This window comes from Diabrotica virgifera, chromosome 8 (assembly GCF_917563875.1).
Source record: "Diabrotica virgifera virgifera chromosome 8, PGI_DIABVI_V3a".
Taxonomy (NCBI): Eukaryota; Metazoa; Arthropoda; class Insecta; order Coleoptera; family Chrysomelidae; genus Diabrotica; species Diabrotica virgifera.
Window position 1 is genome coordinate 155,456,245 of NC_065450.1, and position 25,524 is coordinate 155,481,768.

At 33.9% G+C, this 25,524-nt stretch overlaps 1 protein-coding gene across 4 annotated transcripts; it reads left to right on the top strand.

Annotated features, from left to right (window-relative positions):
* Positions 1-17,757: 17,757 nt before the first annotated feature.
* LOC126889699 (uncharacterized) lies at positions 17,758-25,524 on the top strand. Of its 4 annotated transcripts, XM_050658226.1 has the most exons (5): positions 17,758-17,883; positions 18,234-18,333; positions 18,684-18,783; positions 20,230-20,329; positions 21,326-25,524. In XM_050658226.1, exon 5 carries the CDS (start codon positions 21,470-21,472, stop codon positions 25,328-25,330), a length of 3,861 nt encoding a protein of 1,286 aa, XP_050514183.1. In that variant the 5' UTR covers positions 17,758-17,883; positions 18,234-18,333; positions 18,684-18,783; positions 20,230-20,329; positions 21,326-21,469; the 3' UTR covers positions 25,331-25,524. The 4 variants fall into 4 exon arrangements, with proteins under 4 accessions (XP_050514183.1, XP_050514184.1, XP_050514185.1 ...); XM_050658227.1 differs by lacking the exon at positions 18,684-18,783; XM_050658228.1 differs by lacking the exon at positions 18,234-18,333.

Sequence of the window (25,524 nt, forward strand, 5' to 3'; positions counted from 1 at the left end):
ATTTACCAATCTCGTCCACTGAGTTAGTAAAGAAATCTATATTATATTCAGTGTTGCCAACCACATTTCTCTAGATTATACGATAATCGCTCTAAAAAGATCCGATTTACTACAAAAAGATACACTCATAGGCGTACATCCAGGGGGGTTGGGGATTATAACTCCCCCCATTTAGATGTACTTTGAGCTCTCTACGCTTAACATCATTCCTATTCCATACCTAACAGATGGGCGCGACTCAAAATAGTGACAACTCTACCTTATCGATAATAGTCTACGAGAAGTACAGGGTAAATTAAAGTAGGAATTAAAAAATAATTATATATGTTTGTGCTCACTTTATAATGCTTAAAAAATTACAGGATCTGGATTTCAATGCATAGTTTTTTATACTTCTCGTATCAAAGTTGCGCGTGTTAACGACAGTAGCGAGTTTGGGGGCGACCCTTCCCAGAGAAGATCCAGTAGTCCCTTAGGATCATCTCGCAGAGACCATCCAGTAGTTGTAACCCCCCTTAGGACCATCCTGGTGTCTTTTATGTTTTTTTGTATTGAATACATTACTAAAAACCCTTTGTACACTCTACACTAGCATTTGAAAATGGTAGAACGAATAGCAATGAAAATACTGTTTTTTTTTAATTAGAAAACAAATATATATTAGCTTCATTTTTTAATTTTACCATTTATCCATTATAAAAAAGTATTTTCACAAACCAAAATTTATTTCAACAGACGTTTACTTAAGCATTGCACGACATAAAATAAAAATAAAACTAAATCGTGCAGTAGCTATCAAAGACTAAAAACCCATAAATAAAATCGGACGGCAGAATCCCTGTTTTTGAAATTTGAATTGGATCAGCATGCCTGAAGTGGAAATATTTGTGCATTCAAATTCTAAACAAAACTATTCGCACAGGTCCCTTTTGTTCCTTTTTAACTTAGATAATTATCATGAAAAGTATCGGATGTCGCTAACATTCATCCAATATATAGGTTATTTATAGAAATTTGGGTGAAACCAAAGAAAATTAATATGTTGTTGGGAATATATGAATGAGAAGCGGATTTTTTTAAGTTTATTTTTGTTATTAGTCTATTGTAGTAGATTGGTAGATACACTGAAAAATATACGCAAATATCCGATTTATTTAAAGATACGAAGAAGATACGACAACTCTCAAAAAGATCCGCAAATCGGATAATTATACGCCGATTAGCAACACTGATTATATTCTACAAAAAAAAAACATACAACCATCTCCCTTTACAACTTAAATCTGCAACATCTTTCCACAAGTTCCGTAAAACGACAAAATCCTATCTATCTGAAAGACCATACTTATCCGTAGAAGAGTTTATTAATGAATAACTAAGAAAGTACAGTTACCCCTAATTAATTAAAGTATTTTTATCTATATTTGGATGTGATATAGAGAACTTATGAGTTCCTAAGGTTATATTATGCAATTTGCAATTTATTTTAATTTTGCAATAGACTGTTTTTGTTTATTTTGTAATATTGACGATTTATGTATGTAATTTCAGTAAACTGTATTTGTTGTTTTTTTTTCCTACTCTTTGTAAGCTTTGTCCATAAAATTGTAAAATTTTCAGTGACAATAAAGTATATTCCTATTCTATTCTATATAAGCATTTTTGCTGCTTTTGTTGAACATTTTTTATTACTATCCCATATCAGTCGTGGAAAAGGGCCCCGCGACAAACTTTGATAGGGAGCCACTGTGGGGCTATTATTTTTAGGATTTTAGATCTCTTCCGTCAATACCTGTCCTCTTCAGCACTGTATTGTACTTATTGTTACATTATATTATTGTTATTATATTATATTATTGTTGTTATATTATAGCATACTATAATATTCATGACGATTTTTAATAACCAAAAAAATAAAGAACCAAAACTATTAATACTGACTAAAAATAAGTTTATTGTTATCGTTATATTATATTTCATACTTATTTGTGATAGAGTAATATTTGACGTTATCAGCATTTCTAAATAATGCTTTGAAGGTACCTAATTATACGACTATCAACACTAGTTTTGTTATAATTGCTAATTACAATGCCCTGAATAAATTATTAATATTTTTTTATAGTTCTATATCATATACAGGATACTGTTTAGCAGTCTAATAGTAAAAAGTATCATACGAACTATTATTTGTCAAACAAGCTCGTTCAAAAAGTTAGGTAGTTTTAAAATTTAATAGCTTTGTTAGTAAATTTGGAAAAGCCAAGTCGAAGACGTCTTACACATACTGTATAGAAGAAACATATAGTCGATTCGCTAATCTGAGACACAACTGTCTACACTACAATCACAATAAAGATGCACTAGAAATAAACAAGAACGAGGAGCACTTCCAAATCATGACTTGGGAATGTTCCTCGAATATTCAACATGTCTTGGTTTGTCTATTTCTATATAGTACATTCTTATTGTGATTGTAGTGTAGACAGTTGTGTCTCAGATTAGCGAATCGACTATACCAATCAATATTATACAAACCATCGAAAACATTTACTTCCATAATAATCGAATACAGGCAAAGATAAATGGAAAACTAACACAGTGTATACCAGTACAAAGCGGAGTCAGACAAGGTGACTCGTTAAGCCCACTGCTCTTTAATATATCTAATAATGGAAGAAATAATAGAAGCAGTGCGTAAAGGTGATGGTTACAGAATGGGAAACAAAGAAATCCAAATATTGTGTTATGCAGACGACGCTGCATTAATCGCAGAGACAGAAGACGATCTCCAAAGATTAACACACATCTTCAATACAACAGCCAAGAAATACAATATGATAATATCAGCAGAAAAAACCAAATGTATGACAACATCTAAATACCCACTACGATGTAAAATCGAAATTGATGGGAAAATAATATATCAGGAAGCAAGGTTTAGATATCTGGGAATAGATATGACTAGTTACGGATATGTTGAAGAAGAAGTAAGACAACTAAGCTTAAAAGCAAGTAAAGCGGCGGGATCTCTTAATGACACAATCTGGAAGAACAAACACCTAAGACAATTTAGGTGAGGAAGGGTATAAAGAAGTCCAAATATTTTACGACTTAGTTTATGGATGTTACCTTACTGTTATTAATGTCCCATTTTACACCTATATTGTTGTATTATATCTAATACTTTTTAAGTCTTCTTCTCCTTCTCCTTCTTTTTGTGTGTGCGACATACTCTGTTTTTTGTGGTTTTCCCACTGAACTTTGTTTTTTTTTCTATTGGGGAACCCAGTGACGTAACCGGGGGGATTGGCGATTATAACGCCCCCCCTCCATTTGGATATGCTTAATATCATTATAAGTATTCAAAGGTGTTGCTGACAAACCAAGTTAAAACTGCGCCCCCCCTTAGGATCATCATGGTTACTCCGTTAAGGGAACCGTCTCTCGCCGTCCGTACTACCCTATTTGTTGTCATTCGGCTTATGTGGTCCTTCCATGCTACTCTTCTGTTTCTTACCCAGTTATGAATGTTGTTCACCTTGCATCTCCGTCGTATATCTCTACTTCTAGCTCTATCCCATAGTGTCTTTTGATTTTTCGAAGAGTTTTCATCTCAGATGTTTCTAGCATTTTTTTGGTCTATCTGTATGAGGTCGTGTCTCCCACCTATGTCATTATTGGTCTGATGACTGATGCCTGATGATTTTGTAAATTGTGCATTTACAAAACCATAGTACACATCTAATGTGCACAGTACACATCTAAATTACGTATAGTTGTGTAGAGTATAGAGTATTGTTCATTTCTTGGTAAAAAAAAACTCATGCTTAATGCGTAGACAAAAAAACACAAACACAAACCTATCTAAAGCGCGATTACAAAACGAAAGCGAAAAATACGACTGTAATATTACACACAATACGGTCACAATCGGAACAATGTTATGTTATTTAAGAACAATGGAGACTAAGACCATTGTTTAAAAAAGAATTTTTTAAATAGTCTTTTAGTCTTTTTGAACAATGCTAAGACAGTTTGAAATAAATAAAGGAATACAGATGCCTGTTGTTTCCGATAATCCGAGACTGCGTTTGTCTGTCCGAATACTGTAGTCAGAAGTCAGACAAATAAAAAAGGAACACTGGCGGAGGTTCTCAAAACAGATGGAACAAGATTTCTACGGAACACAAAACGAAATATGAAGAATGATCAAACGAAAAATATTCTAATCATCATCATTCTCTTTGCCTTATCCCTATGCGGGGTCGGCTTCTCTAATTGGATTTCTTTACACAATTCTATCTTGGGTCATATCAATGTTAATCCCCTTTGCCAACATGTCCTGCCTTATCGTCTCCCCCAGGTCTTCTTTGGTCTTCCTCTCCTACTCCTTCCAGGAATCTGCACTTCAGCTATTCTTCGTATTGGGTGATTACCGTCTCGACGTTGAACATGACCAAACCATCTTAACCTATGCTCTCTCATTTTGGCATCAACTGGTGCCACACCTAGACTTCCCCTAATACTCTCAATTCTAATTTTATCCTTCTTTGTCACTCCACTCATCCATCTAAGCATTCTCATTTCCGCCACATGCATTTGTTGTTCCTCTTTCTTTTTCACTGCCCAACATTCAGTTCCGTAGATCATAGCCGGTCTTATGGCTGTTTTATAGAATTTTTCCTTCAGTTTCATTGGAATTTTTCTGTCACACAAAACACCACTCACTTCTTTCCACTTCATCCATCCAGCCCTAATTCTACTGCATGCATCTCCATTTATTTCTTCATTACGCTGTAATACCGATCCTAGGTACTTAAAACTATTGCTTTTCACAATCATTTCACCATTCAAAGATACCATTTTATTTGTAGTAACTCCATCTTTGAATGAAGATTCCAAATACTCTGTTTTTGTCTTACTAAGCTTTAAACCTTTTTCCTCCAGAGCTTGTTTCCGCTGTTCCAGCTTTTGTTGTAAGTCTCTTTCACTATTTCCTATTAACACTACATCATCAGCATACATTAGGCACCATGGAATGCTACCCTGTAGTTTCGCTGTTATCTGGTCCAAAACTAATGAGAATAAATAAGGACTAAGCACCGAGCCTTGGTGCAATCCTACTTTCACCTGAAATTTATCAGTCTCTCCCACACCTGTCCTAACACTAGTCGTTACTCCCTCATACATATCTCTCACAATCTTTACATATTCGCCAGGGACTCCCTATTGAGTGCCCACCACAGAATCTCTCGAGGAACTCTATCATATGGTTTCTCAAAATCAATGAGCGTTGGTCTCTTTATTCCTGTATTTTTCCATCAGTTGCCTTACAATGAAAATTGCATCTGTTGTTGATCTGCCCTGCATAAAGCCAAATTGATTATCGGATATTTTGGTTTCTTTACGTATCCGTCTATCAATTACTCTCTCCCATATTTTCATGGTGTGGCGTGTGGCTAAGTAGTTTTATAGCCCTGTAGTTTGTTCGTTGTTGTATGTCTCCCTTGTTTTTGTAGACAGGTATTAATATACTGCTTCTCCATTCGTCTGGCATTTGTCCAACTTCCATAATTCTATTAAATAGACCTGCTAGCCAACTTATTCCTGTCTCTCCCAATGCTCTCCATACTTCCCCAGGAATATCATCTGGTCCGAATGCTTTTCCTTTCTTTATTTTTTGAAGCGCTTGAGTCACTTCCTCGTTTGTTATTCTGGTAACCATTCATTGCTGTTACTGTCTCCGTTAACTCCACAGACTGTCTGTCAAATTATTCATTTAATAAACTGTCAAAATTCTTTCTCCATCTCTTTTTGACATCCTCTTCGTGAATTAGTATTTTATTATTTTCTCTCGGATACATCTAATCTGATTAAAATCTATTGCTTTCTTTGCTCTCTGTTTGGCTATTTTATTCTACGAAAAATATTCTAATATTCTATTTAATTTATACGATTTGATAAGTTTATCATTGCTGGATCCTGTACATTTATGTAAATGGATCATTTTCGATATTAAATGAGGTAGTTAAAACGTTATTTCACTAATTTTCGTAGTTTCAAGGTTATCTATTTTATAAATAATAGGTATATTTCAATTTTATCGGTAAGTGCCTATATATTTTAATAAGGTATAATCTTGTTTGCTCCCTATTAGGTCTGGATCCCGCGTATGAAAAAAAAGTTGATTAATAGCAAGCTGAAAATTTGTTAATAGCTTAAAGGTGTCTAGTCGGAAAAACTTTGATATATGGGAACACTGGAACAGGGGAAGTTTTAATTGTGGAACAGGTTAAAAATTTGGAACGGTCAGACCACGAAAACGGCACATGTATTTTGTCCGACAGAACAGACTTAAACTCTCCGAAGGGAGATTAAACTTTCATGCAAAAATCGGACTGCTATTTATCACCAAATGGGCGTTTTAATGAGTGGAACATGTAGAATATGTCAAATGACAGAAATTATTGACAGGTGATAAATAGCAGTCTAATTTTTGCATGAGAGTTTAATCTCTGTTCGGAGAGTTTAAGTCTGTTCTGTCGGACAAAATAAATGTGCCGTTTTCGTGGTATGACCGTTCCAAATTTTTAACCTGTTCCACAATTAAAACTGCCCCTGTTCCAGTGTTCCCATTTATCAAAGTTTATCCGACTAGACACCCTTAATCTATTAACAAATTTTCAGCTTGCTATTAATCAACTTTTTTTTCATACGCGGGATCCAGACCTATATAGGCATAATAATATAAATAAAAATTACGCAATAAAAATAAAGGCTACTGTAATCGTTGGTAGAATATTATTTATGTGTTTGTGAATATATCTGTAGATTAGACTAGAACATGGAACTATAAAAAATAGGCTAAAACTACATGAAGTCTTCCTGTTCCTTTTTGGTAGTAAGTACCTACATTGTCATGCCTCGAATATTTCAAGAGTGTCCCCTTTAAATACGCATTACCCCCTCTGTGGTAGTGATGTTCAGTGCCGGATTTAGGGTACTTGCGGCCCTAGGCCAAATTACCCCGAGCGGCCCCCGATAACTTCACGATTATGTAATTAAAGCACAAATACTTAATAATAATAATAATAATAATTAAAACTTTTATTTTAATTTTACTTTTTAAATTTTGTAATACAAAATATAACATAAATGAATAGAAATACCTCTAATGTTCTATTTGAATACGGACATAAATAGGTTGAAATGTATTCACTAATTAAATAATCTTGGTTTGTAAATTTGGCTAAAACACCAAAACAGCAAAACAACAATTTCTATATTCATAGAAATTTCGAAAAAGAAAATTTATAGATTCTATACTTATAGAAGCCTTTGAGATGTTGGTTTTTCGAAGGATGCTGAAGATCTCTTGGACAGATCACGTGACCAACAACGAGGTGCTGAGAAGAATGGGGACTGAGAGAGAACTCCTAAATATTGTAAAAAACCGAAAAACGAGGTATCTAGACATAATTCACAGAGGAGAAAGATACAACTTTTTACGACTCATAATGGAAGGGAAAGTGGAAGGAAGAAGAGGTTCAGGAAGAAGAAAATGCTCCTGGCTGAAGAACGTGAGAGACTGGACAGCTATGGACACACATTCGATAATAAGAACCTCTCAAGATAGAGAGCAATTTGCTGTAGTTATAGCCAACCTTCAGTAATGGAGAAGGCACCTTAAGAAGAAGATAGAAAATATATAATTCAAAATGTGAGTAAAAATTATTAATATTGCTAAAATTATTATATTATTAATTAGTATTGTAGTTAGTTGTTAAAATTAAATACCATTTGTTTCATTCCGAGGGAAAAGTACAGATGACAACAAAATACTGAAAAAGCCGAGTTGAAAAGACATTATAAGCTTAACTTGGTTGCTAACATTATAATATATTGGTTGCACCAATAAATCTTAAGATCCAGCTTAACCCAGCTCAGCTTATAGATAGGGCAGATTTAAGTGTCACATACGTTGCACCATAATTTTGACTTCTTATCAATGCAATCCACATGACAATCCATTGTAGCAAGCTGAAAATTGATCTAAGACTCAATGGTGGAACGCATATGTTTCTTTAATGCACGCCTTAAGCTTAAGATCTGTTGGTGCAACGAGGCATAAGAATACAACAAATAAACCTAGATCGTTCAATTCATTATTCATTATTCTCTTATATTGAAAAACGTCAATGTCATGTTCTTATATTCTTAATTTGCATAAAGTTAAATTAGTGATTAACATTGACACTCACTCCACTCCATACCTACTCATAATAAATATCATATCTAAACTCTAAGCACTCACTTTTCTAGCTTTTTTGGCTGCAAAATCTTTAATCAAATTTTTAAAGTCTAAGGCTTGAAAAAGCTCAGCATTTGAAACAAAACTAGCCAAACTAAACAATCTAGAATCTTCGTCAATTTTTGATTCTTTTGAACACGCTGAATGATCTTTCTCCAGATGCATTAGATATCATCAGGCATAGTAGAATGCGCAAAGCCGTGTCCATATTCGGAAATAATGTTGTTAACTGTTTTTCATGAATGAGTTTCAGATACTTTAAAAGTGTAGGTATTCCTCGGAGGCTTTGTAATCTTGTTGTCATGAGGTTCTCTTTCTTCAACAAAGCCTTTGAACTGTACAAACTCTTCTCCAAAGTCACCATCTATGTCGATTCGATACTTTTTAGTCAAAATAGAAACTTTTACCCCGATTTGTTCATTGGAAATTGACGATAAGTTGTTTAAAAATCCAAATTTTTCATTAAGACTGAAATAAACTTCGGACCTTTCACTTAATTCTGAATAGAGCGTGTCAATTACAACATTGAATGTATTAATTTTTAAGTCTTCTTTGCCATTAAAGTGGGGTTCAGTGGATTCATCTTCTTTGTCTTAGCCAAGGAGAGCTTTTCTTTTCGGGCGTCATTTTATTTCAAGAATCTAGGTTTCATTTTTAGACAACTCTTTTCCTCTTTTTTCATAGGAATCAAAGTTGTCTCTCAGACTTAATGCGTACTCCTTTAGAGATTTGTATGTTGCAAGTCATATTCAAGTTTGTAATAGTTTTTGCAATGTTTTGCTACTCTTGTCAAAACATTGTAAAATATCGTACCACGTGTTTAGTAGAATAGCTATTCTCTTATTTGAAAAACTGCTATTCTGTATTTCAATTAGTAAAAATTTTTTTAAAAGACTAAGTTTTTCAACCTAATAAAAATATTTGTAAATTAAATATTTTTAAAAGATTTTTAATTGAAAAACTTTATTGGCCCATTTCCTGGTGACAACCTCCAAGGCTTCTACAATATGCAAGCACATGGATGCTGCAGTGAAGACTAAGGGGAAGGAATTCTACACTATGCAATTCACAACCCCCGTCACAACAATTGCATAGTGTAGAATTCCTTCCCCTTAGTCTTCACTGCAGCATCCATGTGCTTGCATATTGTAGAAGCCTTGGAGGTTGTCACCAGGAAATGGGCCAATAAAGTTTTTCAATTAAAAATCTTTTAAAAATATTTAATTTACAAATATTTTTATTAGGTTGAAAAACTTAGTCTTTTATTTAGCAGATGCCGCTAGGCATCTACTACCATCTCGTCAGTTGCGGTGGGAGATGGATATGTCGAAGATTTTTACCTGGGCCAGAGAAAAGCAGCCTATGCAGTCTCTGATGAACCTCTAAAAAGAGGTGAAATCGTCGATAAGAGTGCTGGCTGCACTCTCTGATCTGAGTAAAAATTAAGACAGTTTTGGTTTCGCACCGCAACTGAATGAATAAAAATGGTATACATTTTTATTTTTATTAGTATTACTCCTATAGAGTAACTAGGTCCATTTTCCGCTGGAACTTTTACCACGCTGCAGACGGGGGTTGTGAATTGCATAGTGTAGAATTCCTTCCCCTTAGTCTTCACTGCAGCATCCATGTGCTTGCATATTGTAGAAGCCTTGGAGGTTGTCACCAGGAAATGGGCCAATAAAGTTTTTCAATTAAAAATCTTTTAAAAATATTTAATTTACAAATATTTTTATTAGGTTGAAAAACTTAGTCTTTTATTTAGCAGATGCCGCTAGGCACCTACTACCATCTCGTCAGTTGCGGTGGGAGATGGATATGTCGAAGATTTTTACCTGGGCCAGAGAAAAGCAGCCTATGCAGTGTCTGATGAACCTCTAAAAAGAGGTGAAATCGTCGATAAGAGTGCTGGCTGCACTCTCTGATCTGAGTAAAAATTAAGACAGTTTTGGTTTCGCACCGCAACTGAATGAATAAAAATGGTATACATTTTTATAAAAATTTTTTTACCAAAAAAGTTTTTTTTTGCAAAACGCTGCGGCCCCCTTTTGCTTGCGGCCCTAGGCCGCGGCCTAGTCGGCCTAGTGGTAAATCCGGCACTGGTGATGTTGATTATAGTTACTTTCGAGTATTCGTTACAAATCGTTACTTTTGTATAAAGTAATCATTTACAGTATTCGTTACTTTGATTACTATGATTACTTTTGCTACTTTTGTATTTGAGTACCGGTAATCATATCGAGAATCGTATTTCTCAGTAGGTAGGTATTTTGTATAGGTATTCCGATATAACAACGACCTTCGCCGATCTGTTTAAGGGATAAAAATTATTTGATTACTATGATTACTTTTGTATTTGAGTATCGGTAATCATATCGAGAATCGTATTTCTCGGTAGACAGGTATTTTGTATAGGTATTCTGATAAACAACGACCTTCACCGATCTAGATAAAATATAGAGTTCTCGCATTCGATCTTTGTTAATGACATACATTACATATTTTACGTATACCATTATACCTCCCTCTGTTTCATCTTCTCTCTTCTCCTCACCCTCACATCCTTAAAATGCTTCATACCGATAACGATATTCGATAACACTCGTAAAATACCGGTCCCGTCGGTTACTCGCTGGGACACGATTTATTAGAAAGTAATCAAGTGTACTGGTTGTAGATACAATAGTCGTTACTCGCTCTGATACGATTGGTACGAAGTAACGAAGTAATCAGAGTAATCAAAGTAACGATTTGCCTTTCTGTATAGTAATCGTTACTTTCGGTATTCGTAAGTAACGAGTACTTTGTAACGAACAGATACTTTTTCAACATCACTACTCTGTGGCTCAGTGGTAAGAGAGCCTACCTTTGGATCCAAGGCTTGTCAGTTCGAATTCCGGCTGGGTAGAAAATTATTCTTTAGTAAAAATTAATAAATAAAAATAATTTCTATCCTTGTGGGATCGGTACTCACTTGATCGGTCTTTGTAAAGACAATGAAGTCGACTTTGTTAAGTAACAAGACATTTACACAAAACACACACGTTACAACAGCACACGTAGTTGCCGAGACATTTAAGTTGAATAAAAAAATAAGCGCTGGTTTTTAATTTTGATTTGATCCTTGCAGTAGTGTTTTTTATGTTATTCTGTTCATATCTTGGCTTACCACTAGGTAAAACCCTGTCAAATTTTCAGCTTCTATGTTACTTCTTGCTCTCCTTTTTTATTCCTCCGTAAATGTCAAGATGTTCTTTCATTATTCTCTATTCAGAGCATGTCGTTTCCACGCGGCAATACATACATATGTTTCGCAAGTATTTTAAGATGAAAAAAAATCAAAAATGAATAACCATTTACAATTTCGTTGCAACACGAAACTACAGCCGCATCATATTCTAGTTCTATCAGAGAGTGCAGCAAGCACCTCTACCGGTTTCGAAACTTATTAGTCTCTCATCAGGAGGCACATATGTTGCTCTCTCTGACCCAACCAGGACAAACTCCGGCGTACAGTCACGGATTGCAACGAACGAAATGGCAGGGATGCCCTAGCGGCAACTGCTAGCAAAAGACTAAGTTTTTAATCTTCTAATAACACATAAAACAACATCAAAAATATTACTCTACATCCCACCAGATTGAAAACAATGGGAACCTTCTCTGATTACACCTCCGAGGCTTTTAATTTAAGATGCTATCTAGAAATTGATTTTAAACTTAAATAAACTTAAATAAACATTTATTTATTAAAACAAATTTATTGCGATAAATGTCACTGAATATTTTTTTATGCTTGAATTTTGTATGTAAGTATTAAAAAACAATCTTACGAATATCACACGATATTATGAATAAATAAGAAAATAATGCTTAAATTTGCTTCTCAAACTTGTTTCCATTTGGCAATAGTCACTCGAGCCCTGCGGGCTCTCCTGTCTATTGCCAGGAAACAAGTTTTCGAAAAATTGTCGCATTTTTTCAATTTATTCTCACTTTCTTGTACTTAATATTAATGTTCATCATCATCATCACGTAGCGCTACAACCCTGGGTGGGTTCTGGCTGATTGTACAACTTTTTTCCAATTTGTTCGGTCTTCCATCAACCTAAGGTTAATGGAGGTCAAATGGGATGTTCATTTTTCGGAGATCTGCTTGGATGTTATCTCTTCATCGCATTCTGAGACGTCCAAGTGGTCTTTTGCCTGTAGGAATCTCCTCCCATACCAGTTTTACAAGTCTTTCGTTATGAAGTCTGTGCACGTGGCCTGCCCAGCTTAGTCGCTGTGATTTAATTTCTTGGACAATATCGGTGTCATTGTAAAGTGCTTTTAATTCGATGTTGCTTCTGATCCTACACTGGTTTGTGTTAATGTCGTGGTGAGGTCCGAAAATTTTTCTAAGTATTTTTCGTTCAAAACGTCTGAGCTTTTCTTCGTTTGCTTTGGTCATGGTCCACGTTTCGCATCCATATGTTAGTACAGGTCCGACGATGGATTTATAGATTTTGATCTTGGAACCTCTTGTAAGATTTTTTGATTTTATAAGCTTATTCAGTGCGAATAGACAGCGATTTGCCGATTGGATTCTGTCTTTTATTTCTTCAGTAACATCGTTGTCAGCTGTGATTGCTGCCCCCAGATACTTAAAACGTTGTACTCTTTCGAAATTGAAGGTGTTGACCGTCACATTTTATCATATCCTGTCTCTTTGTGTCGTTCTATAATTTATACACATTTCGTCTTCTCTTCATTAATCCTCAGCCCCACTTCACTTGTTGCTCCTTCCACCTTGTTGAAAATGTCTTTTATGGTTAGAATGGTGTCTCCAACGAGATAAATGTCATCTGCGTATGCTAGTAATAGCCTGGGACCTTGAACCGATAGCGTTTCTGTTTTTATTTCGGCCGACCTCATGGCTTTCTCTAATACAAGGTTAAAAAGTAATGAAGATAACGCATCACCCTGTTTAAGTCCACAGTTGATTTCAAAGCTACCAGACAGTTTATTATTTACACGTACTTTAGATATTCCGCCCTCCATACAGACTTTAGTTATCCGAATGAGTTTCTTTGGTATTGAGAACTCAGCCATGGCACTCCATATTTGGCTTCTTTCTACGCTATCATATGCCTGTCGAAAGTCTATGAAGAGATTGTGTATTGGTCTGTTATACTCCCATTCCTTTTCTAGAAGCTGTCTCAGCGTAAATAGTTGATCTATTGATTGTAAAATTTTACATTTGTTTTGACGTATCGGTTTGCAATCCATGAAGAGATTGTGTATGAGTCTCTTATACTCCCATCCCTTTTCTAGAAGCTGTCTCAGCGTGAATAGTTGATCTATTGTTGATCTGTTTGCCGTAAAAACGGCTTGATATTCTCCTGGGACATTTTCAACATAAGGGAGTAGTCTACTAATGTTTGAGAGGATTTTATATGCCGTGTTTAGGAGTGAAATTCCTCTATAATTCGCGCATTTTGTTTTGTCCCTTTTTTTGTGGATGGGCACTATGATGTTTTCCTTCCATATTGCTGGTATTATTTATCTAACCATATTTGTGTTATCAACTGATGGATTTCTCAGTCTGGTCTCTCAGTGTAGGGATAGAATTGGTTTTATGTCATCTTTTCTCAGTGGCAATTGCTTTATATAATTCTCTGGAGCCTGGTTTGGGTCGGTCTCTAACCATAGTTTCATAGTTTTGTTGTTCATAGTTTCTTTTCTTTGTGCGTATTATTTATTTTGTTTCTTTTCGACAGTCGTCGTATTCCTTTTTACTTTTGTCTGTTTGTAGTTGTATCCATGTCTTCCTTACTGTTTGTCTTTTTTCCAGCTATTTATGACATTCCTCGTCATACCATATTTTTACCCTCTTCTGCCTACTCCTTCCAAAGATCCTTAATTGTTTGACTATTGAAAAGTTTATTTATTGTATAATTGGTACAATTTAGACTTAAATCTTCTTTTCCAGTGATCATAATTTATCCTATATCATATCCTATCGAGTATCGTGCGCAATACCTTTCTTTCAAAACATCCTAGCATTTTCTTATTCTCTTTTTTTTTTCACTGCAGGGCCGGATTTAAGGGAGGGCAGGCTGGGCAGCTGCCCGGGGCCCCCACATTCCGGGGGCCCCTCACAAAGCCGTAAACGTAAAAAAATATCAGCAAACTATTCACAGAATTATTTTTGTTTTATGCAAACACTTGTGCTGCCCACTCTCTAAATTTAGTTGCAAAAACTGCAGCTGAGTGGTGTCCTGCTGCGACAGCATTAATTGATTACTTATAAGAACTTTATGTATTTTTCACTTCCTCTACTAGATACTTCTTAATCAAATGCTTAAAAGCTGCGTGTTTAAGCGACAGCAACGCAGACCGTGGCAGAAATATTATTATTGTTCCTGAAAGAGTAAATACTACTAGATGGTAATCCAGAAGTGATGCCGCAAAAACACTCGTTAAAGATTATAATCAGATTGAAGATACTATTTCTGGATTACCATCAAGTAGAGAAAACAAACAACCCAAGTCGTGTTTTCCAAGATATTGCCCTTAATTTAGGAGTGGGGCACTTAGATCACTTAAAGATTTTATACAGTCAAGACGTGACAATTTCGAAATATATGAGAGGCGTGATGGTAAGCGGAAGTCAAGACTATTCGACACATAGAAAACGACTACGGACTACGGAATATTCGACTGACTTTACTGGATTACGGAACATCTCAAGAGACTGAAATGACAACATCAGAGAAATTTTGGACTCAACATTTTATCGTTATTATAGATCATCTCATTACCTCTTTTTAAATCAGAGGCTTTCTGCATATGAATGCATTCATTTCAATTTTGGATTTTTACATCATTTGGAAAACTTAACTCCCAATGAAATTGAAGCTCACACACTAAAGCTTAGGTACTGAGATTTATATCTAGCAATGATTTAGATAAAATCCTAGGTGTCGAACTAGTACAATTTGTAGAATTTTTCATTCATTTAAAGAGGAAATCGGCTCATCAAACAGCGGCGGATCCAGAAGTGTTAAGAGGGGGGCCGATCGGCTAAATCTTTAGATAGTTTTCTACTACGCCGGCCTTTTTTAGCCTACCGACCCACCGGAAAAGTCCCGTACTATCTCTGTATCTTTAGAGTACGAAGGGTGAGTCAAGTCCCACAGCACTTAGGCCACAATTGACCCATTGTGCATCCTCCCAGGGGGCTGTCGTCCTTAGCTCATTGTTCATCCTACCATTTCCAGGAAGGTGGACAAATAACCAGGGAACATCTCCCCTATGTCGGCACGTGTAGGACAAAGGTCGCCGAACGCATACTCTCGTATTGACGAAAACTCCAGCCATTCATATAGAATATAGAACATGCTCGACAGTTTCGTCATCTCGTTCACACCTCCTGCATAGAGGTGTGTCTCCTAGCCCCAGTGTGTGAAGGTGTTTTCTTACTTGACAATGGCCAGTTAAAAAACCAACTGTCAAGCGTAGGTTTTTCCTGGTCATAAGTTCTACCTTCTGGCTGAGACAATGGTCTACCAGATCTTCCATCTCCTTTGTTGGTGGTACGGTGACTGCAACTGAGGGTAGGTAAACCGATGCCAGTATTAACTCTATTTTTGCCTTTTGACCATGGCAATTTTACTTTAACCGCAGTTATGTCTGAGGTGCAAAGCTTCACGAGGGGGAGGCTTTGATTTTTCTGGGAACATATATTGCTGTTCTCGGTTGTTGGTTGTTTTTTAAGCTGAAGATTTGACCATTTAGACTGATAAAACCAGTTATTTTGGTCTTAGTTATCCAAGGTTCTCGGATTAATGCTATTGCATTCTCCGTTAGAACCAGGTCACGGCAGATTGTCGTCGTTGCCACCTTTTTGTGTTGGAGATTGCATTGAATAATAATTACTTTTTTCCCGATGTCCTTGGCCATGGCGAAGGTGTCGTACTAATTCTTTTAGGCGTTCATTTCCTCCTCGATTGAGGAGGCGACAACAGTAGATGACCAACGTTTGTATGACTACCAAGATAGGGAAATCAATGTGTTAGAGAGAGAAGTACCTTTCCAATGAGTAAGAGTGAGATAGATGCTGACGTCACAGCGATGGAATAGTGTAGTTATTTTCCACTAGATGGCGCCACCAATCCGCCATTTTTATTCCATTTCAGTATTTTTCCATTTCAATATTTTTCCATTTCAGTATTTTTCCATTTCAGTATTTTTCCATTTCAGTATTTTTCCATTTCAGTATTTTTCCATTTCAGTATTTTTCCATTTCAGTATTTTGTATACAACAGCATGTAAAAAGGCTTTAGTATTTTCAGTCCTATTGGTCAACATGATTATTTAACAGAATAAAATGACACAGAAAAATGAAATTTACCTCTCCGTAGATACGCCACTGCTAATATGGAAAGATATATGGTATTAGAAACTTAATTTAATTTTATTTAATAGCTAAATGATATATGGAAAAATATTAGAAACTTTGCTTAATAGCAAAGCAATTAGAAGGTAATTTAAAAAATACGTCACACTAATTGATGGAGAAAATACAGTAATTAAAGACCCATTAATATAATTACTGGACTTTGATATAAAAACGAGAAAAGCAGTGAAAATATTATTGTATTCGAGTTTTCGAGATAGTTAAGTACATTTGGTATATTGCAGTCAACATAGCAGTAAGGTGAGTACTATTTTTACTTTATTCTGATTTTTTATTGATATTCGTACCTTATATGCCATTTTTTCTGTTTTATTTTTCTAGTATTTCTTGATATTTATTGCTTCTTATATATGAGAGTTTGCTTCTTTGTTCCTGAAGCTGAACTGATTTTCACGTATCCGTCTATCAATTGCCCATATGTGATAGTTGTATTGCTCTTTGTACATTGTCTCTTTTTTATAAATACACTGCTTCTCCATTCGTCTGGCTTTGTCCAACTTCCATAATTCTACTAAATAAACTGTTGGCCAACTTGTTTCTGTCTTTCTCAGAAATATCATCCGACAGCTCTTCCTTTCTTTGAACCACTTCGAAGAGAGTGAAATTGTGTATAGCAAAAATAAATGATGTGTCTTTTGGTTTCTGTTTTATCTAGTGCTTCGTAGCGTTGCAGCAGGTTAGAATCCCAAATTTTTTAGTAATTCCGATGTTATTCATACATATTAGATCTATGTTTGCTTATTTGTAACTTTGTATATATAATTTTCTTAATCGAATTACTCTAAAAGACTTTTGCTTTAAAATTTTGCAACTTTTTTCTATTCCTCCTCCTCCTCACTTTTCAACGTTTCCCGAAATTTTTTTCTATTAGAGACCTTCATTTTAGATATATTTTAGATACATTTTATATAAATCTCACACACGAGATGCATTCTTTCTCGATTTTTTTCATTTTATTTTCGAAGAGAGTGAAGTTGTGTATAGCAAGTTGTTATTGTTTTAGGTGGATTTAGCAAAAAATAAGCAAGGTTTCATCCATTGCAGTGGAAACGAACATCCAGCAGTCAAATTCGAAATCGTTGAAACTTAGAATAAAAAAAAGAGGGTAAGTGATGTTGTTTTTTGTAAACCATACATATAATATAGTGAAATACGCAGCGGGTTCGAAAATCTCAATAGCGATGCATTTTTTTCTATTTTTTGATTTTTTTCGTTCTATTTTCAAAGAGAGTGAATTTTAGTATAGCAAGTTGTTATTGAGATATTTGCTTCGAATTACATTTTTTGCATCGAAATTTTACAACATATTTCTATTAAAGAGCCTCCTATTAGATATGTTTTTTGTCTTTTTGTTTGTTTTCTGCAGCAGGTTCGAAAATCACACTAGCAATGCATTTTTTTCTCGATTTTTTCGAAGAGAGTGAATTTTAGTATAGCAAATTGTTATTGTTTTAGGTGGATTTAGCAAGAAATAAGCAAGGTTTCATCCATTGCAGTGGAAACGAACATCCAGCAGCCAAATTCAAAATCGTTCAAACTTAGAATAAAAAAGAGGGTAAGTGATTTTGTTTTTTTTAATCATGCATATAATATAGTGAAATACGCAGCGGGTTCGAAAATCTCAATAGCGATGCATTTTTTTTTTCTATTTTTTGATTTTTTTCGTTCTATTTTCAAAGAGAGTGAATTTTAGTATAGCAAGTTGTTATTGAGAGTTTTGCTTCGAATTACATTTTTTGCATCGAAATTTTACAACATATTTCTATTAAAGAGCCTCCTATTAGATATGTTTTTTGTCTTTTTGTTTGTTTTCTGCAGCAGGTTCGAAAATCGCACTAGCAATACATTTTTTTAAATTTTTTCGAAGAGAGTGAATTTTAGTATAGCAAATGGTTATTGTTTTAGGTGGATTTAGCAAGAAATAAGCAAGGTTTCATCCATTGCAGTGGAAACGAACATCCAGCAGCCAAATTCAAAATCGTTCAAACTTAGAATAAAAAAGAGGGTAAGTGATTTTGTTTTTGTAAACCATACATATAATATAGTGAAATACGCAGCGGGTTCGAAAATCTCAATAGCGATGCATTTTTTTCTATTTTTTGATTTTTTTCGTTCTATTTTCAAAGAGAGTGAATTTTAGTATAGCAAGTTGTTATTGAGATATTTGCTTCGAATTACATTTTTTGCATCGAAATTTTACAACATATTTCTATTAAAGAGCCTCCTATTAGATATGTTTTTTGTCTTTTTGTTTGTTTTCTGCAGCAGGTTCGAAAATCACACTAGCAATGCATTTTTTTCTCGATTTTTTCGAAGAAACTTAGAATAAAAAAGAGGGCAAGTGATTTTGTTTTTTTTTTAACCATACATATAATATAGTGAAATACTTAAGCAGCGGGTTCGAAAATCGCACTAGCGATGCATTTTTTTTCTATTTTTCGATTTTTTTCGTTCTATTTTCAAAGAGAGTTAATTTTAGTATAGCAAGTTTTTATTGAGAGTTTTGCTCCGAATTACATTTTTTGAATCGAAATTTTACAACATATTTCTATTAGAGAGCCTCCTCTTAGATATGTTTTTTGTCTTTTTTTGTGTTTTCTACAGCGGGGTCGAAAATCGCACTAGCAATGCATTTTTTTTCTCGATTTTTTCGAAGAGAGTGAATTTTACTATAGCAAGTTGTTATTGTTTTAGGTGGATTTAGCAAAAATAAGCAGGGTTTAAATACTTAAGCAGCAGGTTCGAAAATCGTAATAGCAATGCATTTTTGTTTCTATTTTTCGATTTTAGTATAGCAAGTTGTTATTGAGAGTTTTGCTTTGAATTACATTTTTTGCATCGAAATTTTACAACATATTTCTATTAGAGAGCCTCCTATTAGATATGTTTTTTGTCTTTTTTTGTGTTTTCTACAGCGGTTTCGAAAATCGCACTAGCAATATATTTTTTTTATTTTTTCGAAGAGAGTGAATTTTAGTATAGCAAATTGTTATTGTTTTAGGTGGATTTAGCAACAAATAAGCAAGGTTTCATCCATTGTAGTGGAAACGAAGATCCAGCAGCCAAATTCAAAATCGTTGAAACTTAGAATAAAAAAGAGGGTAAGTGATTTTGTTTTTTTTAATCATGCATATAATATAGTGAAATACGCAGCGGGTTCGAAAATCTCAATAGCGATGCATTTTTTTTTTCTATTTTTTGATTTTTTTCGTTCTATTTTCAAAGAGAGTGAATTTTAGTATAGCAAGTTGTTATTGAGAGTTTTGCTTCGAATTACATTTTTTGCATCGAAATTTTACAACATATTTCTATTAAAGAGCCTCCTATTAGATATGTTTTTTGTCTTTTTGTTTGTTTTCTGCAGCAGGTTCGAAAATCGCACTAGCAATACATTTTTTTAAATTTTTTCGAAGAGAGTGAATTTTAGTATAGCAAATGGTTATTGTTTTAGGTGGATTTAGCAAGAAATAAGCAAGGTTTCATCCATTGCAGTGGAAACGAACATCCAGCAGCCAAATTCAAAATCGTTCAAACTTAGAATAAAAAAGAGGGTAAGTGATTTTGTTTTTGTAAACCATACATATAATATAGTGAAATACGCAGCGGGTTCGAAAATCTCAATAGCGATGCATTTTTTTCTATTTTTTGATTTTTTTCGTTCTATTTTCAAAGAGAGTGAATTTTAGTATAGCAAGTTGTTATTGAGATATTTGCTTCGAATTACATTTTTTGCATCGAAATTTTACAACATATTTCTATTAAAGAGCCTCCTATTAGATATGTTTTTTGTCTTTTTGTTTGTTTTCTGCAGCAGGTTCGAAAATCACACTAGCAATGCATTTTTTTCTCGATTTTTTCGAAGAAACTTAGAATAAAAAAGAGGGCAAGTGATTTTGTTTTTTTTTTAACCATACATATAATATAGTGAAATACTTAAGCAGCGGGTTCGAAAATCGCACTAGCGATGCATTTTTTTTCTATTTTTCGATTTTTTTCGTTCTATTTTCAAAGAGAGTTAATTTTAGTATAGCAAGTTTTTATTGAGAGTTTTGCTCCGAATTACATTTTTTGAATCGAAATTTTACAACATATTTCTATTAGAGAGCCTCCTCTTAGATATGTTTTTTGTCTTTTTTTGTGTTTTCTACAGCGGGGTCGAAAATCGCACTAGCAATGCATTTTTTTTCTCGATTTTTTCGAAGAGAGTGAATTTTACTATAGCAAGTTGTTATTGTTTTAGGTGGATTTAGCAAAAATAAGCAGGGTTTAAATACTTAAGCAGCAGGTTCGAAAATCGTAATAGCAATGCATTTTTGTTTCTATTTTTCGATTTTAGTATAGCAAGTTGTTATTGAGAGTTTTGCTTTGAATTACATTTTTTGCATCGAAATTTTACAACATATTTCTATTAGAGAGCCTCCTATTAGATATGTTTTTTGTCTTTTTTTGTGTTTTCTACAGCGGTTTCGAAAATCGCACTAGCAATATATTTTTTTTATTTTTTCGAAGAGAGTGAATTTTAGTATAGCAAATTGTTATTGTTTTAGGTGGATTTAGCAACAAATAAGCAAGGTTTCATCCATTGTAGTGGAAACGAAGATCCAGCAGCCAAATTCAAAATCGTTGAAACTTAGAATAAAAAAGAGGGTAAGTGATTTTGTTTTTTATAAGCCATACAATATATTATTGAAATGATTAAGGAAATAGTTAAGCAGTCGGATAATCTATTATTAACTATTAAAAGACTTCGTAAAATAATTTTTGATAAATTTACTCAAAATGATGCTAAAGTGTGGTTAAAGCGATTAAATGCACATATTTGCAAATGTAATAATTTAATTAAAGCTAAAAACTTACCTGTAGGAACTGCTAGAAAATTACAATCAAACGTAGGACATTTTAAACATTTTCGAAGAATAATTTTAAATTTTAATAGACATGTTGGTCTAGGACTTAATTCAAAATTACGTAATAGAGTAAAATGGGAAAATGTCGCTTCAAGTTTTGCAAGCCGGATTAAGACAGGGGTTATAATAAATTTATGTCATAAGGATGTAGGACCGTTTTTGGATGATGCTTTTACGGTATTTAGACAAAAAGTTAAAACTCTTTTGAAATCTAATAGAGTACTTAAAGTCAACACTACTTTGTGGGGGGAATTTATTAAAAAGACAGGTGACAGTGAGAGTTTAGATTTGATGCATTTTAGCACTAAAAATGTCATTATAGATAGTTATTCAACCGATTTACACATTTGGTTTAGCGAAAATGTCAAAGATAAAATTTTTAAAAAAATGTCTGAATTTGCAGAAAAAGATTCAGGTGCCGCTCTCTCTAAAGTAATCTCATTAGAAGTTAACATCAATAAAGTCGAAATTGGGAACGGATCATCGTACATTAAACTTCCTGAGCAAATTCAAAAGCGTCGAGCATGTATAAATATCAAAAATTACGATCAAAATTGCTTTTATTGGGCGATTATTAGCTCTTTTTATCCAGCTAAAATACATACAGAACGTACGTCGGCATATCCATATTACAGTACTGCGTTGAAAACGGAGGACTTGGAAGCTCCAATGCCTTTAAGTCATATCACAAAATTTGAAAAAATAAATACTATATCAGTGAATGTTTATGCTTTGGAATTAAATCAAGTTAAGGAAAAACAATTTTACGACGTAGTACCTGCTAGACTTACACAAAACAAGCTTGATAGACATGTAAATTTGCTTCTAATTCAGGATAAATATTTTCCAAAGTTAAATGATTACGACGCTCCTCCTAGTGACGATGATAATATTGAAATAAAATATCATTATTGCTGGATTAAAGATATGTCTAGGTTGTTAAGTTCTCAGTTAAGTAAGAACACAAATAAAAAATATATTTGTGATCGTTGTATGAATTATTTTTCCAGCGGGAATAAACTTGCGGAGCACGAAGAGTTCTGCAGAGACATAAACAAATGTAAAATGACTGTTCCCAAATACGATGATGTTGCTTTTAGAAATTTCACATACAAACAAACCACTCCCTTTATCATATATGCTGATTTTGAATGTCAGTTACATAATTTTACAGATTCTAATGTAAATCTGAACAAAACAACAAAATACCAAAAGCATGTACCTTATAGTGCAGGCTATTACTTAAAATGTGCTTACGATGACAGCTTATCATATTTTCGAAGCTACAGAGGTGAAAATTGTATGGAGTGGTTTGCAAAAGAAATGGCTGAAATATCCAAATTTGTCGATTCTAAAATAAAATCAATTGTACCTATGGTTAAAAAGCCTAGTACAAGTAAGGCAACTGCCTGTCATATTTGTGAGAAACGCTTTTTAGCTACAGATATAATTGTGGTAGATCATGATCATTTTACCGGAGAGGTAAGAGGATTTGCACACCAAGCATGCAATTTAAACTTCAGAAAGGTGTTTGTTGTGCCAGTAGCCTTCCATAATTTTAGTGGATATGACTCACATTTCATGATTATCGATTTATGCAAACATGGGCACCTGAGCTTACTTCCTATTAATAAAGAAAAATATATTTCTTTTACTCTACATTCAGATGAGCATAAAATTAGACTAAGATTTATCGATACTATGAGATTTATGGGAGCTTCACTCGATGAATTAGCATCACTTTTAGATACTTCAGAGAAGAAGATTTTAAAACAAGAATTTAATAGTTTAGATGATGATGCATTTAATTTATTAACTTGCAAAGGAGTATTTTGCTATGATTATGTCGATAGTTTGGAAAAATTAGAGGAAACTTCTTTACCTACAATTAGTCATTTTTATAATAAATTATGTGATGAACATATTAGCGAACAGAAGTATGCTCATGCGCAGAAAGTTTGGTCTACATTTGAATGTAAAAATTTGGGAGAGTATAGCGATTTGTACCTAAAAACAGATATTTTGCTTCTGGCTGATGTATTTGAACAATTTAGACAAAAATGTAGGGATACGTACCATTTAGATCCTGCGTGGTATTATACCATACCAGGGTATACATGGGACTGTATGCTTAGGTATACAAAATGTAGATTAGAGTTATTAAAAGATGTGGATATGATTTTGTTTATTGAAAAAGGCATAAGAGGCGGAATATCTGTGTGTAGTAACCGATTTTCGGAAGCTAACAATAAGTACATGTCAACATATGACCCCACACAACCCTCTAAGTACATCATGTATTTAGATGTAAATAATCTCTATGGTTGGGCTATGAGTGAATATTTACCTTTTGGAGGATTTAAGTGGATTGAAGATGTAACCAAATTTGGTGTTGCATCTAAATCCACTAAACTTCCCAAGGGTCATATTAATATTATGTCAATTCCGAATGCTGCGAAGGAGGGCTATTTCTTTCAAGTTGACTTAGAGTATCCACGTGAATTACACGACAAACATAAAGATTTTCCATTTGCTGCCGAACACCGCATTCCTCCCGGTTCAAAACTACCAAAATTATTGCCAACTCTTTTTAATAAGTCAAAATATATTATTCATTATAGAAATTTAAAGCAGGCTTTATCCAACGGATTAATTTTAACTAAAATACATAAAGTTTTGAAATTTAATCAATCTGCATGGCTGCGACCCTATATTGAGTTAAATACTAACTTACGGGCTGCATCTAAGAGCAGTTTTGAGAAAAATCTCTATAAAATGATGAACAATGCTGTGTTCGGTAAGACCATGGAGAATATAAGGAGGCATAGAACTGTAAAAATATGTAAAAATTGGAATGGAAGGTATGGAGCCAAAAACTTGATTGCAAGTATTCGGTTTCACAGTCGTACTATCTTCAGTGAAAACCTAGTGGCCATCGAACTAACCAAATCAGTAGTGTGTTTTAATAAACCTCTGTATATAGGTGCAGCAATCCTAGACATATCAAAATTATGTATGTATGATTTTCATTACTCCTTCATGCTTCCAACGATGGGAGAAGAAAATTGTATGTTATTGTACATGGATACAGATAGCTTTATATATGAATTACAGTGTTTAGATGCATATAAGGAGGTTTTAAAGGCACACAACTCTAAATTCGATACATCTGACTATTCGGAAAATAACCCGTACATGATAGAACGGTTAAATAAAAAAATCCCCGGTCTAATGAAGGATGAAGCTAATGGAAAAATTATTACACATTTTATTGGTCTAAGATCAAAAATGTATACATTTAAATTACAAACAACTGATGAAGAGAGAGAAAAAGAGAGAGAACGTTTAAAACTGAAACTAAACAAGGAACAAATTGATTGTGGTATTCAAAATTTAGGTATAACCAAAAAAGCAAAAGGTGTAAAATATAATGTAGTCAAAAATATAATCACATTTGAAGATTTTGAAAATTGTTTAAAAGAATATAAGATTAAAAGCACAAACCAAAGGTGTATTCGGTCATATCAACATTCAGTATTCAGCATAGAGCAAACAAAAACGGCCCTAAGTCCTTATGATGATAAACGATATTTAATACCAGAATCCTTTAAAACGCTTCCCTGGGGGCATTGTGATATACCATAATTTTTAGCAAAAATATAATCGCTTTAAGATACTGAGGGTATTTACTTTAAATGGATATTAAAAATATGTATGGCTGTTGAAAAGACACAATCACTTTTCCTCAGTAATTATTATAATTAAAATGACTATTGTACAATATTATTTTTTCATTATCCTTTTGTAAATATATTACGAAAATAAAACACAAGTGTTAA

Bases quoted from the DNA above. Each gene is read 5' to 3' on its own strand.
- LOC126889699 (XM_050658226.1), top strand. From the start codon at position 21,470: ATGATTAAGGAAATAGTTAAGCAGTCGGATAATCTATTATTAACTATT.